This window comes from Rhynchophorus ferrugineus, unplaced genomic scaffold (assembly GCF_030347505.1).
Source record: "Rhynchophorus ferrugineus isolate W39M unplaced genomic scaffold, kcgeb_rfMv2 rfM7, whole genome shotgun sequence".
NCBI classification, from domain to species: Eukaryota; Metazoa; Arthropoda; class Insecta; order Coleoptera; family Curculionidae; genus Rhynchophorus; species Rhynchophorus ferrugineus.
The window spans coordinates 25,565,091-25,583,051 of record NW_027472586.1 but is presented as its reverse complement, the minus strand read 5'-3'; the positions used below and the strand labels follow the sequence as shown (position 1 = coordinate 25,583,051).

Sequence of the window (17,961 nt, the reverse complement as noted above, 5' to 3'; positions counted from 1 at the left end):
AGGAAAATAAATACTGCCCTGCAATATTCCTGGATGTCTCACAAGCTTTTGATCGGGTTTGACATTTGGGATTAATCTTTAAGATCAGCAAATTGTTACCGCGTAACTATTGTCAATTGCTGCAATCATATTTATTGAGAAGAACATTTAGAGTATCGCACGAAATGGCGTTCTCGACATTTAAAAACATCTCGGCTGGAGTTCCACAAGGTAGCGTCTTAGGACCTCTCTTTTATCTGCTCTACACTGCTGACATTCCAAAAACAAAAGAAACACTTCTTGGAACCTTTGCTGACGACACAATTATTATGGCAAAAGATATATCTCTGCCTAGGGCAATAGAAAAAGTGGCAGTCAACAAAATCTAAAAATGGACGAAAGATTGGAAAATTCAACTTAATAGCTCCAAATCTGTCCACGTTAAATTTGCATTGAGGCGAAATAATAAAAACTTATTTACATCACTCAATGGATGCCCGATTCCCCAAGCAGAATCAGCTAAATACCTTGGAATCCATATTGACGGTAGATTAAATTGGAAGCATCACGTTAGACAAAAAGCAAAACACATTAGAACCAAAATAAAACAACTATACTGGTTAGTCGGAAGATACTCTCAACTTGATCTAAAATCAAAGAGGTTTATCTATAATACAATTATAAAGCCAACTTGGACCTATGGGGTGCAAATATGGGGTTGCACTAAAAATTCAAATCAACTAGTCATACAACGCTGACAAAACAAAGTTCTTCGATTGATGACCAATGCCTATTGCTATGTAACTAATGAAGAAATGCATGATGACCTGAAAATCAAATGGATTTGCGAAGTTATCCAAGATTTCGCCTTGAAAGACGAAAGGACATTTCTAAATCTTACTAACGTGGAAGCAATACAACTGCTGGGCAGCGCAGGATGTTAGGAAATTGAAACGAACAAAACCATACGAACATATATAAAGTGTATACATTTAGTGTAAACTATAGCCATAAGTTAATAATTAATAAATAATTATAATTCTATAATTGAGGAATACATACTGATGTATTTTCTCGCACTCGTCTTGCTTGTATTGTACTAAGCGTATCTAATAAAGATGTTATAAAAAAATAGATTGTTAAGCTTTGCCATTAAGTTTTAAGAAGATGACAAGTATCGAAAAAGCTTTCCGGTTAGAGAGATTTCACATGGAAGCTTTTCGATATTTACTCATCACTGGTTGATGGAATACTTAATGCTTGCATGCATTCTGTTGCGATTTTAACACGAAGAATATTCATTAAAATATATTTTCTGTCATTTAATTCAACTTTCTCCCTCCTTGTTGGTTTAGTTGCGATACAATATTCGATCCATCTTCGTATTTCTTCTAGATTTCGAAACTCTGTGTCACCTAAGTTATGCTGCATTGATCTAGGTAAGTAGTAAACAGAAAGCGCTGTGTCTGCTGCTGGAGCGAAAAGAGATGTCTCTTCGATGTCGTCGTGAATGGCTCACTTAATTTAACGGTTGAATTTGTGTGCTTCCTCTTTTGAAGCTTCTAAGAGGGGGTTTAATCATGCAATAAGTGCAATTTTGAGTGTTCCATAATTACCGTATTTATACACTGAATTACGCAATAAATAGAAAAACTGTTATTTTGTATAGAGAAATATCAAAAGCAACAAATTTATCAATTATTTAAAAGTTGTTTACATTGGTATCTTGCAAAATATATACAAGTACCTCAAAGATTCATTGCTTATTTATAATTATCAAATAAATTATTGTATGTAAACTATTGCTAAATGTAAACTATTGTTATGATATTGAGTGGAATTTCACTGTCAATTTCACTACATTTATTAGAGTGATTTTTTAATCTATCAGCTCATGTATAATAGTAAATATTTCTTTTCACGAAAGGCAATTTTGATGTATGCGAAGCGAAGAGCTTAATCAGGAATCAGAAGGAGACAAATCCTGCGAATTAGCTGAATGTAGAAACAACTCTTACCTTAATTCTTTGATGATATTTGCAACTACCTCAAAGTATCACTGCTTATTTATACTGATCAAATAAATTATTGTATGTAATCTATTGCTATATGTAAACTATTGTTATGATATTGAGTGGAATTTCACTGTCAATTTCACTACATTTATTAGAGTGATTTTTTAATCTATCAGCTCATGTATAATAGTAAATATTTCTTTTTACGAAAGGCAATTTTGATGTATGCGAAGCGAAGAGCTTAATCAGGAATCAGAAGGAGACAAATCCTGCGAATTAGCTGAATGTAGAAACAACTCTTACCTTAATTCTTTGATGATATTTGCAACTACCTCAAAGTATCACTGCTTATTTATACTTATCAAATAAATTATTGTATGTAATCTATTGCTATATGTAAACTATTGTTATGATATTGAGTGGAATTTCACTGCCAATTTCACTACATTTATTAGAGTGATTTGTTAATCTATCAGCTCATGTATAATAGTAAATATTTCTTTTTATGAAAGGCAATTTTGATGTATGCGAAGCGAAGAGCTTAATCAGGAATCAGAAGGAGACAAATCCTGCGAATTAGCTGAATGTAGAAACAACTCTTGCCTTAATTCTTTGATGACATTTGCAACCACCTCAAAGTGTCACTGTTTATTTATACTTATCAAATAAATTATTGTATGTAATCTATTGCTATATGTAAACTATTGTTATGATATCGAGTGGAATTTCAATGTCAATTTCACTACATTTACTAAAGTGATTTTTTAATCTATCAGCTCATGTACAATAGTAAATATTTCTATTTTATAGCAATTTTGATGTATCCGAAGCGAAGAGCTTAATCAGGAATCAGAAGGAGACAAATCCTGCGAATTAGCTGAATGTAGAAACAACTCTTACCTTAATTCTTTGATGACATTTGCAACCACCTCAAAGTATCACTGCTTATTTATACTTATCAAATAAATTATTGCACGTGAAATATAGCTGTAGTTATGGTATAGAGATTGAAGCATGCTTAAGTTTTAATATAATTTGAATAAATTTAATATATCATAAACATTTGGATGTCGAAAATTAATCATATTTCATCGCTACAATAACAGGTTTATTTACCAAACATGTTGTAGAAATAATTTCTATATTCTCATATAAAAATAACGATTATAAGTAACTGATGACACTCATAACAATGACACAAAAAGAAAATAAACCTAAAAGGACAACATGCTATCCGAAGAGAAAGTCAATTTTCAATTTTCTCGCTAAAACGTGTGATTCGAACTCGAGCCATTCAAGAAAAACGCCGGAGGCTAAATTGATAATTTGTCCACAAATAAACCGTACAAAAGAGAAATGTTTATGTTTCGATTCACTCACCGCTTCGCAGCAATCCAGATCCAGGAGGTAGACCGCACAGCTTTCGCATTTCAATAAATCTTGCGCCTCCCTCATTATTTTCGTTACCAGACATTCCAGGTTGTTTTGCTCTTCGAAGATGCTTCGTGCTAGATTGAGTAGGATCTGTAACGAACGGGATACGTTAAACGCCAATGGCTACCAAATAAAAACGATTCAAGGCAGGGTAAACATAAACAAAATATACGTATGTACCTGTTCTCCAAGAACAGGACTTTTTTAGATAATCTATTATTTGTAATTACGTGCTGAAAAAAAAGGTAGAGGGTTTATTGATTCCATTTAAAAATATCGAATAAATACCTTGTTAATAAATGAGTAAAATTAAAAATTATACAAGATTGGAGAAAAAATATTAAAAAAGACGTTTATTCTAGTAGATCTAAAGTCGCATATCTCTAGTAATATTTATTCAATGAACCGACAGTCTAGCGCCCTTGAAAAGGAATAGCCTATAGAACATTTTGTATATATAAGTGCTAGTCGCTTTTGTTCTATTAAATCAATGTCATAATTGGCTTCAGATGAGATGAATTAATAATGAAAAATGCAATAAATTGACTTTTTATACATAAGTTGCTGTCGAAACGAAATGATATCTAAATAACAGTAAAAAAAAACGATCGTGGCCAAAGCCTGGAGCAGCTTCACGAGCGGAAAGCAAGGTGAATCAGGTATTTGTTGGCTTTTGAAAGGAATTATTCATTATGGGCTTCTGGAATCTAACAAGAAATCGTTTTACATTACGACAAATTTAGAGGATACTCATATTTAGTAATCAGACAAAAATGAGCGTGATTTGCCAGAAAGTTTGAATGTATCCACTACGTAGTGGAGACCTTGCCCTATACGATTACCGTTTGTTTCATGTACTGCAAATGCACTGTTCCATGCAAGGCTGGTTTTTGAGGAGGTTTGTGAATATAGCTTGATTGAATTTTTTGCTCAGATATCTTGATCACAGATATGCTTTTAGCAGAAAAGTCTCGTTTTCCCAACTATGGGTTTATCTGGACTGGATAGTTTAACGTGGGCTCCTAACCGCGGTCCTCAGCATTAAGCCTACCGACTGGCGGGTGGCCAACTTTAGAAATCATCCCAAAAGGCATCCGGTCTTACCCAGCCTGGTTACTGGAGTGACTGAGATCACTTTCCTTGTCGGATTTTACTCTCTTCGACAATCACAAATTTTAAACAAAATTTTAAAAATTTTAAACAATCACAAACATAAATTTACGACCATGCCCCAGCAAGATTCGAACCCGCGGCTATCGTAACAGTAGGAGGATCGTTCTATCACTTTTACCACTGTGCCACCAAACTGGCTTTTGTAAATATTATATTATTTATCATTATTATTTTATCAGTATTTTTTTTGCTATATTTTAGAGTGTTTTTTACCAACTTTTCATCATATTTTCTATATGTTAAAGATATCGGAGAGATAAATGAGTAAAATTGTTAATTATATTTTTAAAATACTAATAGTCATTTCCCAAAAATTCTATTCTATAATATCGACATTTTATAGATTTATGGCGGTATTTTGATGTCATATTTTGTAACCGCTACCTGGCTCTGGTTTATTTGGGATTTGGAAAAACGGTGATTGGCAAATACAGTATACCTTGGGAGTAGGCGTGACATACCCCCTTAAATAGTTCGAACTGGGGTGTTCTAAACCCCTTTAATTTTTCACTCTTTCACTCTTTCAATTAAGTTCGTTAAACTCACTATTTGCGATAATTCGTGAGGTCAGGGTCGAGAAGTCTAGATAGAAAAACCCATATGAAAGCCTTGGTTCACTTGGTAAAGTGTTTGATTAATTCAAAAGAAAGTCTAGCTGAAATCGTAAGCTCTGAGTAACTAAGGCGTAGAGTGAATTAGCGGACAAAAAAACGGCTTCAACGGCAGTTCGCTATGAATAAGTCGTTGACGATGAGAGAACTAGCTAGCTAGCTGAGTTAGTCTAGCTAATTTTTTTATAAACAATAATAACGGTTGATCTGGAATGGACAAACTGTTTGAAGTGGACTCCGAATCAAAGTCCTCGGCATCAAGCCGCCCTGGCCACTACGCCAACCAAGCCAAACAAAAACACAATCACTACAGAAGGTACTCGGTTAGAAGCCGCAATATTAACCATTAGTAAGAGTCATTGTTTGACTATACCCATTTTAGAAGTACCAATGATGTCTCCAGCCCAAAATGTGTACAATTAATTAACATATTATGAATGTTTTTGTGGTATATCTACGATTCACAAAACCATCAACGTATGAGCTTCACCGATTAGGATTAGAAATTTTCTCCAAAAATAAGCAGTCAGTTCTTGGTCTCTTGTGAGTATACGCTATAAAAAGGTTCTTGATGTATACATCTCCTATCCTCGCGAATCTTGGAATGTGTTGAAATACTGTGTATGTCTCTCAACTAACGAGTCAATTTTATTGATCTTGTCTAGATGACTGTAGAGAGATTATTAAAAATATATTTATTTAAAAACTAAAAGTAGGACTATTAAAATTTTACCAAAAATAAAAACATAAAACTTTAAAATTCTTCATTTTCAGTCACCTATCAAAAACGCGACGATACGTTAACGAAATGATGGTTAGGAAACGATAAATAGTTTTCTAACCACCATTTCTGCATTCCAACATTTGAATTTGATTTTATTTGGATTATTTATCTTTTATTTCACAGTTAAGACAATGGTTTTGTGAAACCAACGAACGAAAAATAAAAAAATTAAAAAATGAATCTGCGATTTATCAAGGCCTGAATTGACCTGAATCGATTGGTTGATAATGACTGCATTGTGTGACCGTAACTGATATAATCACTTAAAAATAATACTACAACTTTTATAGAATTGAAGTTTAGTCAGTATTTCAGGCACATTAATCATGAAATGTGGTAGAATATTGAAGAACATTTGTTAAAAATACTATCAGTATAACACACGGCAGAAAAATTAATAAGTGCTGGTAATAACCCCCCAATAATAGAACAATCACCAGTTGGGAATATTGGGAATAGTATTATTGAAATCAAATACCATATATTAGCTAAAACAAATCAAAGTTTTTTCGATCGCAAACTTACTGTACAATTTTATGCTTAACATTTGAAGATACAGATATAAGTGTTTTTTGACAGGGCTACTAAAATATTCATTTTACATAGTTGAACAAAATTATTAGGACACAATAAAAAATAAATCAGGCCCAACATCAAATGTTGTCAACAGAGTTATTTACTCCCACACAAAAAAAAGTTTAAATTATATACATTTGATGATGCAGGTCCGTATTGTATCAAATTACCTTGTAATACTTGGGTAAATAAATTGCACAAATTGTAATTCCGAACTTCATTTTAATAATACTACTTTACAAAATCTGCGTTTAGGTGTGCTGTAACATATTAAGTTTTCCTAAAAATTCATTAATTAGATATCTCTTTAGTTTCTTTTACTTTACTTCCAGTTTTAGTCCCAGTGAAAAAATTTGGTTCATACATTGTCTGTATGTAAATATTATTCGATGTATTTTAAATTTCTGTTTGCAACAACACACATACCAGACCGTAAAAACTTTATAAAATTACATTGATCAATCAAATATTGTCACTTACTTTTAGCCTGGTAAAGTATTCCACATGGTACGAACTATTTAAGAAACTCGATATTTTATATTGCCCTTTCGTAATCTAATAGTGGTGGGATTCGATTGAGACTTGTTGAAGGCTTGAATTTAATAAAGATTTTTCTTTGTATTTTGAGAATATATGGCCAGTAGTGAACAACAGTGAATGTTCAGTGAGTTCACTTTGTAGCTCATTTTCTTCTGTTTAGTTGGTATTCGAATATTATAGAAACATATATTGATATCATGCACATTTATACCACTAAATGAATCACATTATATTAGATATAATTTTGTATACGATTTGGTAACTGAAAAAAGAAAAAATTATTAGGAACTCATATACACAATAAACAAAACAAATGAGATCTAAACTCAAATGTTATCAATAGTAATAATTACCTCGGTATTACGCTAATTATAATATAGACAAAATTAAAAGTACGCAAAATAGTAAACAATTAGATTAGAATAATCTTATTGCTGTCAATAAATTACTGACGTTTACCGATGTTGGAACAATACTAATAATGAAAATGAACTAATTGCAGTAATGTAACAAAAACAACTAAATGGTATCAAATTCAAATAATGAGTGCATTTGGGGACAGCTTTATTATAGTTGTGCCTGTTAAATAATTTAATGTCTATTTCCCAGCCAATATGCTGGTAGTTAGTTATGCCGAGGGACTTCTTCTAAACATTCTTCACTAAATCTCGGCAGTTGGTGATCGGCCGCAGCTGTTCTGGCCTCCAACAATGTTTTCTTGATTCATGTCATTTTCGGAGGTCTTCGTTGAGTCTTCTACACAAAAGGTCGATTTCGTTTTTTCTAATGGTTTACTTAAAATAGTAAACAATTAGATTAGAATAATCTTTATGTTGTGAATAAATTACTGACGTTTACCGATGTTGGAACAATACTAACTGATTCCTATCTTGCCAGATTTTTCTGCCTAAGAACGAAAATGAACAACTTATTTGGGGTTTTTAGCGATATATAATTGCAGTAGGGGTTCTGGTACCATTAATACACGATAGTATGTCTAATTATAAGCAAAAATTGTTAAAGTAATGTATTAATAAGAATTGTGCCCATATAAACCAAACAATGCAACAAAAACAACTACGTCACGCGCAGATTTGGAGCGGTTTTGCGTAAAATGTAGTTATTTCAAATGTCAATTTTTCTTTTAAAAAATCGATTTAAAATTATTTTTTAGTAATAAGTTCTAAAACCAGGTAAATTAAATGCATAGAATTATCACAAAGTAGTTTTTTAAAATTAGTCATCGAGCCTATTGTATTTTTAGTGTGACACCTTGCCACACTAATGGTATCAAATTCAAATAATGAGTGCATTTGGGGACAGCTTTATTATAGTTGTATCTGTTAAATAATTTAATGTATATTTCTCAACAAATATGCTGGTGTTTAGTTATGCTGCGGGACTTCGAATATTCTTCACTAAATCTCGACAGTTGGTGATCGGCCGCAGCTGTTCTGGCCTCCAATAATGTTTTCTTGATTCATGTCTTTTTCGGAGTTCTTCGCTGCGTCTTCCACCCAAAAGATCGATATCTAATACAAGTTTAAAACATCGTAATCAGCGTATTGATTCCGTAACTGTGCCCTGATTAAACGTATGACTTCATTTCTGATACGATCTTGGAAAGAAACATGAGGAATTTTCCTTAAGCACTGCAAATCAAATACCGCAAGCGTATAAATCTCAGGCAGTAACTATGTCCAAGTCTCTCTGATTTTAGTCTTGATTGTAACACTTCCACACTCACCATCTTGGAAGTAAGTAAGAAGTAAAAGCTCCTAGAGCTTTTATCTTTTAAAACATTTCTATTTTTTGTAAATATTTTAAGATATATAGTGTTTAGTCATATTGAATGCAATAGTCCATTCTGATAGTATTTGTTTACATATTTTGTAAATTAGCAGCAGGAGTTCTTGTACCATCGATATACGATCATAGTATGTCTGTCAGATAGTATGTTTAATTATAACGAAAAATTATTAAAATAATGTATTAATAAGGCCTGTGTCCATATGATCCATACAGTGCAACCAAAACAACTACGTCATGCGCAGATTTGGAGCGGTTTTGCGTAAAATGTCGTTATTTCAAATGTCAATTTTTCTTTTAAAAAGTCGATTTAAAATTGTTTTATAGAAATAACTTTTCTAAAACCAGGTAAATTAAATGCGTAGAAGTATCAGAAAGTAGTTTTGCCTTGCCACACCAGTGGTATCAAATTCAAATAATGAGTGCATTTGGGGACAGCTTTATTATAGTTGTGTCTGTTAAATAATTTATTGTGAATTTCTCAGCTAATATGCTTGTGGTTAGTTATGTCGAGGGACTTCGAACATTCTTTACTAAATCTCGGCAGTTAGTGATCGGCCGCAGCTGTTCTGACCTCCAACAATGTTTTCTTGATTCATATCTTTTTCGGAATTCTTCGTTGTGTCCTCCACCCAAAAAGTCGATTTAATTAGACAGACATGTTTAAACAATTGTAATCTGGGTATCTGAATTGGTTCCACAACTTTGTACTGTTTAAACGAATGACTTAATTTCTGATGCCACCTTGGAAAGAAACATGAAGAATTTGCCCTAAGCACCGCATTTCAGGGACCTCAAGGTTACAGATCTCAGACAGTAACTAAGTCTCTCTGATTTTAGTCTTGATTATAACACTTCCACACTTACCACCTTCGAGAAGCAAAAGCTCCTACAGCTAGGTTGATTCGGCTTATTACTTCAGAGGTTGATGCCACTTTTTTCTTTTAATATATTTCTATTTTCTGTAAATTTTTTAATATATACTGTTTAGTAACATTAAATTAAATAGTCTATTTTGATGGTATTTGCTTACATATTTTGTAAATTGATATTAGTTATACAATACATATTTTTATTTATTACAATTAGATTTTTCTATGTGCGAAATAAAAAACCTTTTCCCAAAAATGTTGGACCTTTTTTATATTTAAAGGTGGTTGAATTAATAATTGTACCAATTTATTTTCAGGATTGCTTCAGGTAGAGAGGTGGGGGGAGGTGATGTGCCTTGAAAATCAACCTATCATGTTCGTTTTTATTTTTAGCAAGTACGTGGGCAGACAAGGCACTGGGAAAAAACCGGAAAACGTGCGACTATTGAGGAAAACCCTGGGAAACAAACAAGCGGCTAATTTTATAAATCGTCATTTTTTTCCTCTTCTGTATAGGAGAAGTAATAAAATATAGATTCCGTGACCTATTCCGTGTTTCATTGCTAGGATATAATTAAGTTTCATTGTAGCGAACATCGTTGTTTATTGAGGACAGTTATTCGTAAATTTTTAATGAACAATTAATGTTAATGGGGTTTATCCTATCTCCTTTGGCCGGTAGAGAACGAAATAAATGATTAGTATAGATTAGAAAGTAACAGTCTGGAGGAAAGTGTGACAAGGAGAAATAAAAACAATTTGAAATAAGCAAACTAACTTAAAACAAATTCTGGACATTTTTATTTACTGTTACATTATTTCGTTTATAAAAATTGGTTATTTTCAGCCTTTAGGATTCCACAAAAATTATACATATTAAAATATTGTGTTTAATAGCACATCTTCGACATAGATATAGCTACAATATGTCTAACGCCGAAGATGAATAGTATACTATAACATTAAGTAACACCATCTACTACAATCTAACGTTACGATTATTTAAATAAAAATTTCTCCAAACTAGCATTGGGAACTATCGACTGAAAATAGTCGTCAGGTCTAGACAATGGTCAAAAAAGAAGTCGACTGAAAATAGTAATTAATATTTCAGTCAAATTGAACCGAATATTGGCAAGTGGGAGTATATAATTAATTTTGCATTTTACTGTTAATTTGAATTTATAAAAAGAGGAATTGTATATAATTATTTATCGACAATTGAGTATATATTAAAATTATTATTCGTTGAAACTTCTATGAGAGACGTTTTAATTACTGTTGGGAACTACCGACTGAAATCGACTATCGACTGTTTAGTAGGTGACTACTTTTTATTATCGGCTGTTTCAGTGGCTATTTTTGGTTCGACTGGTTTTACTACCTTTTGCCAATGACTGTTTCAGTCGACTGTTTTCAGTCGCTATTTTCGGTCCGACTGATTTTGTTACTATTTACTATCGACTGTTTCAGTCATGTAGTTTTAGTTACTATTTTTGGTTCTACTAGTTTCATTCGACTGATTTTTAAGGTTGTGGATCTGTCGTCCTAGCCGCGACCCTGACAAAAATTTACCCAATTTATGCTTACATAGATTTATATGTAATAAATATTTATATGTATATAGTTTTTTGTAGTTTGCTTGTAAATAATAGTATATTGTATATTAGTATAGCAGCATTTTGGAAGGATATTTATCAAGATTCGTAATGTAATAGGGTAAAAATATTAAAATTTTCAATGATAAATAGTAAAATACTTTTGACTGATTTTATGGCAACAATAGGTTATTTTTCGATTACTCTCTCGATTTTTGTTAAAGCTCTAGTAGTTATTGTGTTATCATTTTTAATTATATCATGAATTTTTTTTGTATGATTAGGTATATGTTCAATTTTTATTTAGTATTTATGGTTATTATACATGTTTAGTTTTTAGGTTTTGTTTAAGATTTATTGCATTGTCTATATTTATTATAGTATATTGTTTTAAACTAAACAATTAACATATTAAAATACGATAAAATATTTATTTGTGCGGTATTATTTCATTTCATAGAAATATTCAATTACTTTTTGCAGATCCACAAAACATTCAAATATAAAATTAATTCTACATCGTTTAAAATGAAATTACTTTTTGCACGTTAATAGTATTCAGTAATTATTTTTTTCCTTTTCTTTTTTAAAGTTAGTACGTGAAAGAATATGTACATCTCCGTCTAGCTTATACTAAAGTTGGAAAATATATGCACATATAGAATTAAATTATCTCCGTCCTTTCCTCTCTCACAATTTTTACACAAAAGTGTGCGTACATCTTCGTCTGACATCACGAATGGAAAAAAACAGTCGAACCGTGCATTTGACTGAAAATAGTGATTACAATTTTCAGTCGCTAGTTTTTTTGTCTATCGACTGTTTCGACTCTTTTCAGTGGATAGTTCCCAATGCTAGTTTCAACACTTAATCAGCCTAAAATAGAGAGACGTAAAGATCAATCAAAAAGAGCGTTACCTAATCATTTTCAAGATAATATAAATACAATAAAAATATTTTATTATATATCAATAGATAATTTACCCTATTACATTAATAAATATTTTTGAAGAATAGAGTTTCCAAATCGTACTATATTAATGTACATTGTTATTTACAATCATATTACAAACAAAATTCACATGAACGCCTATCATCTATCTAATGGATATTATTTTGAAGGAAATAACATGAATATAGATTATTTTTGGACATACCCCCTACTTTTAATTGAGAATGATAAATTAATTCCAATGCTTTTACAACTTTTCGTTGCCTTTTTCTTGAACAATTTTTTAGCATTTTGTATATTTGTCACTGGTTGTTACCCACTCAACAGGTTAGTATTTTAATTAAGCTCTTTAGTAGTGAATTCATGTTCCATCAATAACTACACCAATATAAATAATCCTGGAATATTTCACTTCAACATATTTAAATAGTGCTTTGGATTGTCGAACCGTTGTTGTTGTTCGTTCAGCATTATTAGAGGGCACAATTCCGAAATGCAGAATCCGGCAATTCCGCCGTACCATCCTCAAACCCTTGACATAATAATTCAAGTAGTTTTCGGAGTTACACAAATATTTGAAGATTGTTAAGATAATTGTACAACAGTTGTTTGTAAGAGGCATTAACGTACAAATAAGATATAAACTATCTGGTCAAATTAAAAAGATGAACATTGATCCCTTTAATTTTGTTTAATTTAAGAAATCAATTGAAAAGCCCCCGAGCTACCATAGTAAAATATATTTTTTTGGCAAAATTTTTTTTTTATTTAACACAATTCCCTTCAAGGGTGATACACTGATTATAGAGACCCTCTAACTTTTCCATACCATTTTTATAGTACGATTTGTCCTTTGCTTCAAAATAGGCCTCAGTTTCGGCGGTAACTCAATCGACGAAAATTTCTTCCCAGCGGGCATTCTTTCAAGACAAGTTTTTGCTTCAACTGTATTTTTCCCTTCAATAAGCAATATTTTATCAACACGCGAAGTTCCTTTCTATAATTTTTTTTTCACAATAATAAAGGTTGCTTCATTCCAAATGCTATAATTCACAAACTAATGATCCGAAAGCTGTCAAATTTATACAAGCAATTTTTGAGTAACCCTCGAACTAACTAAAAACATATGGATTTAATTCTAGTAGCGCCATCTATGTGTCAGGCCGGGGACTTTTCAATTGACCTGTTAATTTTTTCAGACAAAACTCACATAATTTTGTCACTTTAATTGATTTATTGTTATATTATATATAATATAAAATTGTTTGCTTACTTGCACAAATTTAAATTGCATTTTGTTGAATTTGATCTAACAACGAAGATTAATAAAAAGCTGAATTTATACAGTGCTCCGACTTTTCATTATATATCTGTAAACGTGGCATCTCGCTATTATCAAACGACAATCCCGAAATCACGGAATTCGAAAGAAATGAGATCAAATAATCTAGGTGTGAACAAAGGCGATATAGATATAGAAGGTTCAGCTTTTCGTAATACATTTTAAACAGATCTTATGATATCGTCGACGTGTTACTACAATATATTCATATTTTCAAAGCTTCAATCTTTAAGAATATGCCCTTAAGAAGATAAAACTCTTTTTCTTGGAAACTACATTTTCTAAACGATTGACATGATGACAAAAAAACTGCATGAAAGTTTAATTTACCCTAACACGAAAGTATTGTACTGTAATAAATTAATTTTTGTTTTATCTGATTCTGCGCGTATTTATGGACCTTTGTGTTAAGTTTCGACTCTATGCTAACTCATTTTGTTTCTCATTCGTGTTTCTCGGATGCCAAACAAACGTAGTGCCATTTTGGAGCTGCTTCGCCAATGAAAACGCTAATGTAATATGGTTTGTTTTCTCACTGTTAGGCAGTTGATTGCTTCTCGCGTCATCAATCATTTCAAAGAGTTTGGTTATGATGACCTGTGTCCAATAGGTAAAAGAATGTGAACCTCCAACATTTCCGCCAACCGCAAGGTCATCAAGAAGTGAAAGCAGCGAAATTCGAGAATCTCCATGAGAAAAGTGGCCGGGAGACTGATATAAGTAAGTCATCGGTTCATTCAATAGTCAAACTCAAGGCGTATAAACTCAAAAAAATTCAGTTCCTTACAGATGAGAACAAGCGGGTACGGCTCGATATCGCCAACTCAAGCGTCGGGCCGCTGCTCAGAGATGGGAGCGCATCCTCTTTACGGACGAGAAGTTATTCACCGATGAGCGCGTCGCCCATCGTCGAACTCCGCCACAATCTACCAAGTCCGCTATGGTCTGGGCCGGAATTTGCGTCAGCAGGACGACCCCCCGCGTTTTTGTGGATCAAAATCAATCAAGAGGTGTATCCTCGAGACATTCTCTAGACTGTCGTAGAGCAGCACTTGCACAGGCGATGCAAATTTGACGTTCCAACAGAACTCTGCTCTGGTCCATAAGGTCCATAAGGCAGGAAGACTGGCCCCCCTACTCGCCGGGTCTCAACCCGATGAACTACATCATGTGGTCTATTTTAATAGACAAGGCAAGTTTTACACACCACAAAAGCTTAGAGTCATTGAATCAATCGCTGCGTCTAGAATAAAATCGATGGTAGCCTGTGCTGTCCATTAGTACCGAAAATTTCAAGTCACGTTTAAATCTGTACATAGCCGCGGGAGGAGGCTACTTCGAAACCAGGCATATAAAACTGAGCATATTATTGATAAAGGTCCATGTTATATTTTTGTATTGTATAGTTATATTATTTCATAAAATTATCAATTAAAATATTGCATGCAGTTTTTTGGGACACCCTGTAAATTCCTCTTCAACATAATTTGGATTTGTACAATTTCTAAAGAATTAAGGAATGTTAAAAAAATCGCAACTACTCGTTACTGGAACAAGAGAATATTCTTCTTTTTTCGTTTAAGATTGATAGTTTGCAATTGTTCAACGAGAGCGTGCTATCGAACTAAATATCAATAAAATTATCAATTAAAATATTGCATGCAGTTTTTTGTGACACCCTGTAAATTCGTCTTCAACATAATTTGGATTTGTACAATTTCTAAAAAATTAAGGAATGTTAAAAAAATCGCAACTACTCGTTACTGAAACAAGAGAATATTCTTCTTTTTTGGTTTCAGATTGCTAGTTTGCAATTGTTCAACGAGAGCGTGCTATTTAAGATTTCTTCACATTCCCTATATCCTTTGGTATTTTTTATATTGTTCACTTTTTTCTTTTATGTATTCTTTAAATATTAAAAAATAGCTAATAAAATATGGATAGTAAAACGATTAATTTAATAGAAATATTGTATGTTTTTTGTTATTTAAAAAGAGTTCAAATTCATCTAGACTAGAATTCATTAACAGTTAGAAATAAGCTATAACCAAAATATATTAATTAAAAATATGCAGAAACAGAAACGACGTTTTTAATTTTAATAATCTGAGAAACGATTAAAACAAAAACTCATATTTTAAAACATTTCATTCCCTTCTGACATGTTTAATCGCTGAAAAGAAAAACACGCCCCAAAGTATCATTTCCCAATTCAATACTCTTTGGTGTTTAAAATTTGGAGTAATAAATCTAGGTGGTTACCCATTCGAGACTCAGAGGACTTTTAAAAACGAAAGCTCAAAAGTCGTCAATACACACCCGAATCAGGAGGTCGAGATAAATTCTTGTCGTTCCCTATTTTGATCGGCATATAAATTTTTAAAGAATGATAAATTAGAGGGCTTTATGGTTCGTTTCTTCCTTTCGCTTTATTTTTACTTTTCCGTTTTTTTTTATATCGGAGCGGTTTTGTCACCATTGGTATTTATCTTTTTCGGCCTCGTTGTGTGTTTTCTGTTTTTATCGCTCTTTTTGAAAGAATATGGCGGTGTTTTTAGCGTTTCCATTTCATTTATTTACTTGCGGAAATTTAATATTCGTACAATCAAATCCGATATATTCTCGATATTCGATATATATATATATATATATATATATATATATATATATATATATATATATATATATATATATATATGTATATATATATATATTTTTATATATCGTATCCTGCTGGGGCATGATCGTACATTTATGTTTGTGATTGTTTAATATTTGTGATTGCCCTAGGCACGAGTGCAATGTTCAACAAGGAAAATGGCCCCAGTCGCGCCAGTAACCAGGTTGGGTAAGACTGGATGTTTTCTGGGATGCTTTTTAAATTGGTCACTTGCTAGTCGATAGGGTTAATGCCGAGGACCGTGGTTAAACCCGAGCCCACTTTAAAAAGTAGGTCCAGTCCAGATAAACTATAAAATGGTAAAAAGAGACTCTATAATATAACAAACAAACAATTAAAGCAACACATAATAATCATAGTCTATAAATTACACTTGAACAATTTTTAGAAAATGCTGTAAATGTAACGAACATATATTTAATTCTATACACGTAAAATATTTCTGACTAATGTTGTTTTATATATTATTTATCTTCTGTTTTAGTTTTGTAAAAAACCGTCCGCTCCATCAAACACTAAAACTAAAGAGCAAAACGTTGGTTTGCTGACTTAAAACGTGGTCGTAGAGATGGTGCAGAACGCAGTAATGAGGAGGTAAATTTTATTGATACAAGTGATACTATTGAAAATTAAAAATTGACTGATTACAATCATTCAGAGGATCTAAATAATCTATTCCGGCAAAATAAATAGCTGATGCACGTCATTATGGCGGCAAAGATGTTGCCAATTGAGATTGTGAAATGCTGTTTTATAGCTGGGGTGGATTTTTCCTTCCTAATTTTATCCTAGTTAGGAAGGAAAAGAACGATACCTGATGGGTCGGAACATCAATTGGGTTTGGTACTGATGACCATGTTGCCAAATGTCCGTAAAGTTTTTCAAAACATAAGTGGCAATAATTAGAGGTCATAAATCCAAAAACGCTATAAAACAAAAGTCAAAGTTAATGCAACTATACATACTTAAATCTGAATTGTACTACAATATTTTTTTTTTATTACTCTTCGTGAGTCCACAATCTGCCCTATTAGCAATAAGTATTTCTTCTGTTTATATTATAATGTTTATATTTATATACATGGCATGTAGAAAATCACTTCATTAAGCAATCTTCTGTATAAAATATTATCTTAATTAATTAGACTTATTCTAATGCTTATTCTAAACTCTACATATGTCCAGTAATCAGATCAGGTGGTGTTAAACGTTTTAGTCTACGCACTTCACTATCACGTCGCATATTTAGCTGATTAGCGAGTACATTGGGATGCACTGACACTCTTTCGAAGTACTTCACACAAACACGTTGGATTACACTCGTTATAGGTTCTAGAGGAATATCGCGTTGTGTCACTTTATTTGAAATATAGTACGGAGCATCAACAATGGCACGCAACACCTTATTTTGGAACCGTTGAATGATGGATATATTAGATTTGCTAACGGTACCCCATAGTTGAATTCCATATGTCCAAATGGGCTTGAGTATAGACTCATACAGCAATACCTTGTTATCTAATGATAACTTGGATTTGCGCCCAATGAGCCAATACATTTGATATAATTTTAGTCCTAGTTGTTTCCGTTTAGAGA

The 17,961-nt window shown here is 32.3% G+C and overlaps 1 protein-coding gene across 1 annotated transcript in view; it reads right to left on the bottom strand.

Annotated features, from left to right (window-relative positions):
* Pde6 (Phosphodiesterase 6) overlaps positions 1-17,961 on the bottom strand; it is a 221,019-nt gene that overhangs the window by 94,880 nt on the left and 108,178 nt on the right. The window contains exon 4 of the mRNA XM_076409732.1: positions 3,375-3,518. Coding sequence (XP_076265847.1) covers positions 3,375-3,518 — 144 coding nt within the window. The remainder of the gene's footprint in view (positions 1-3,374; positions 3,519-17,961) is intronic.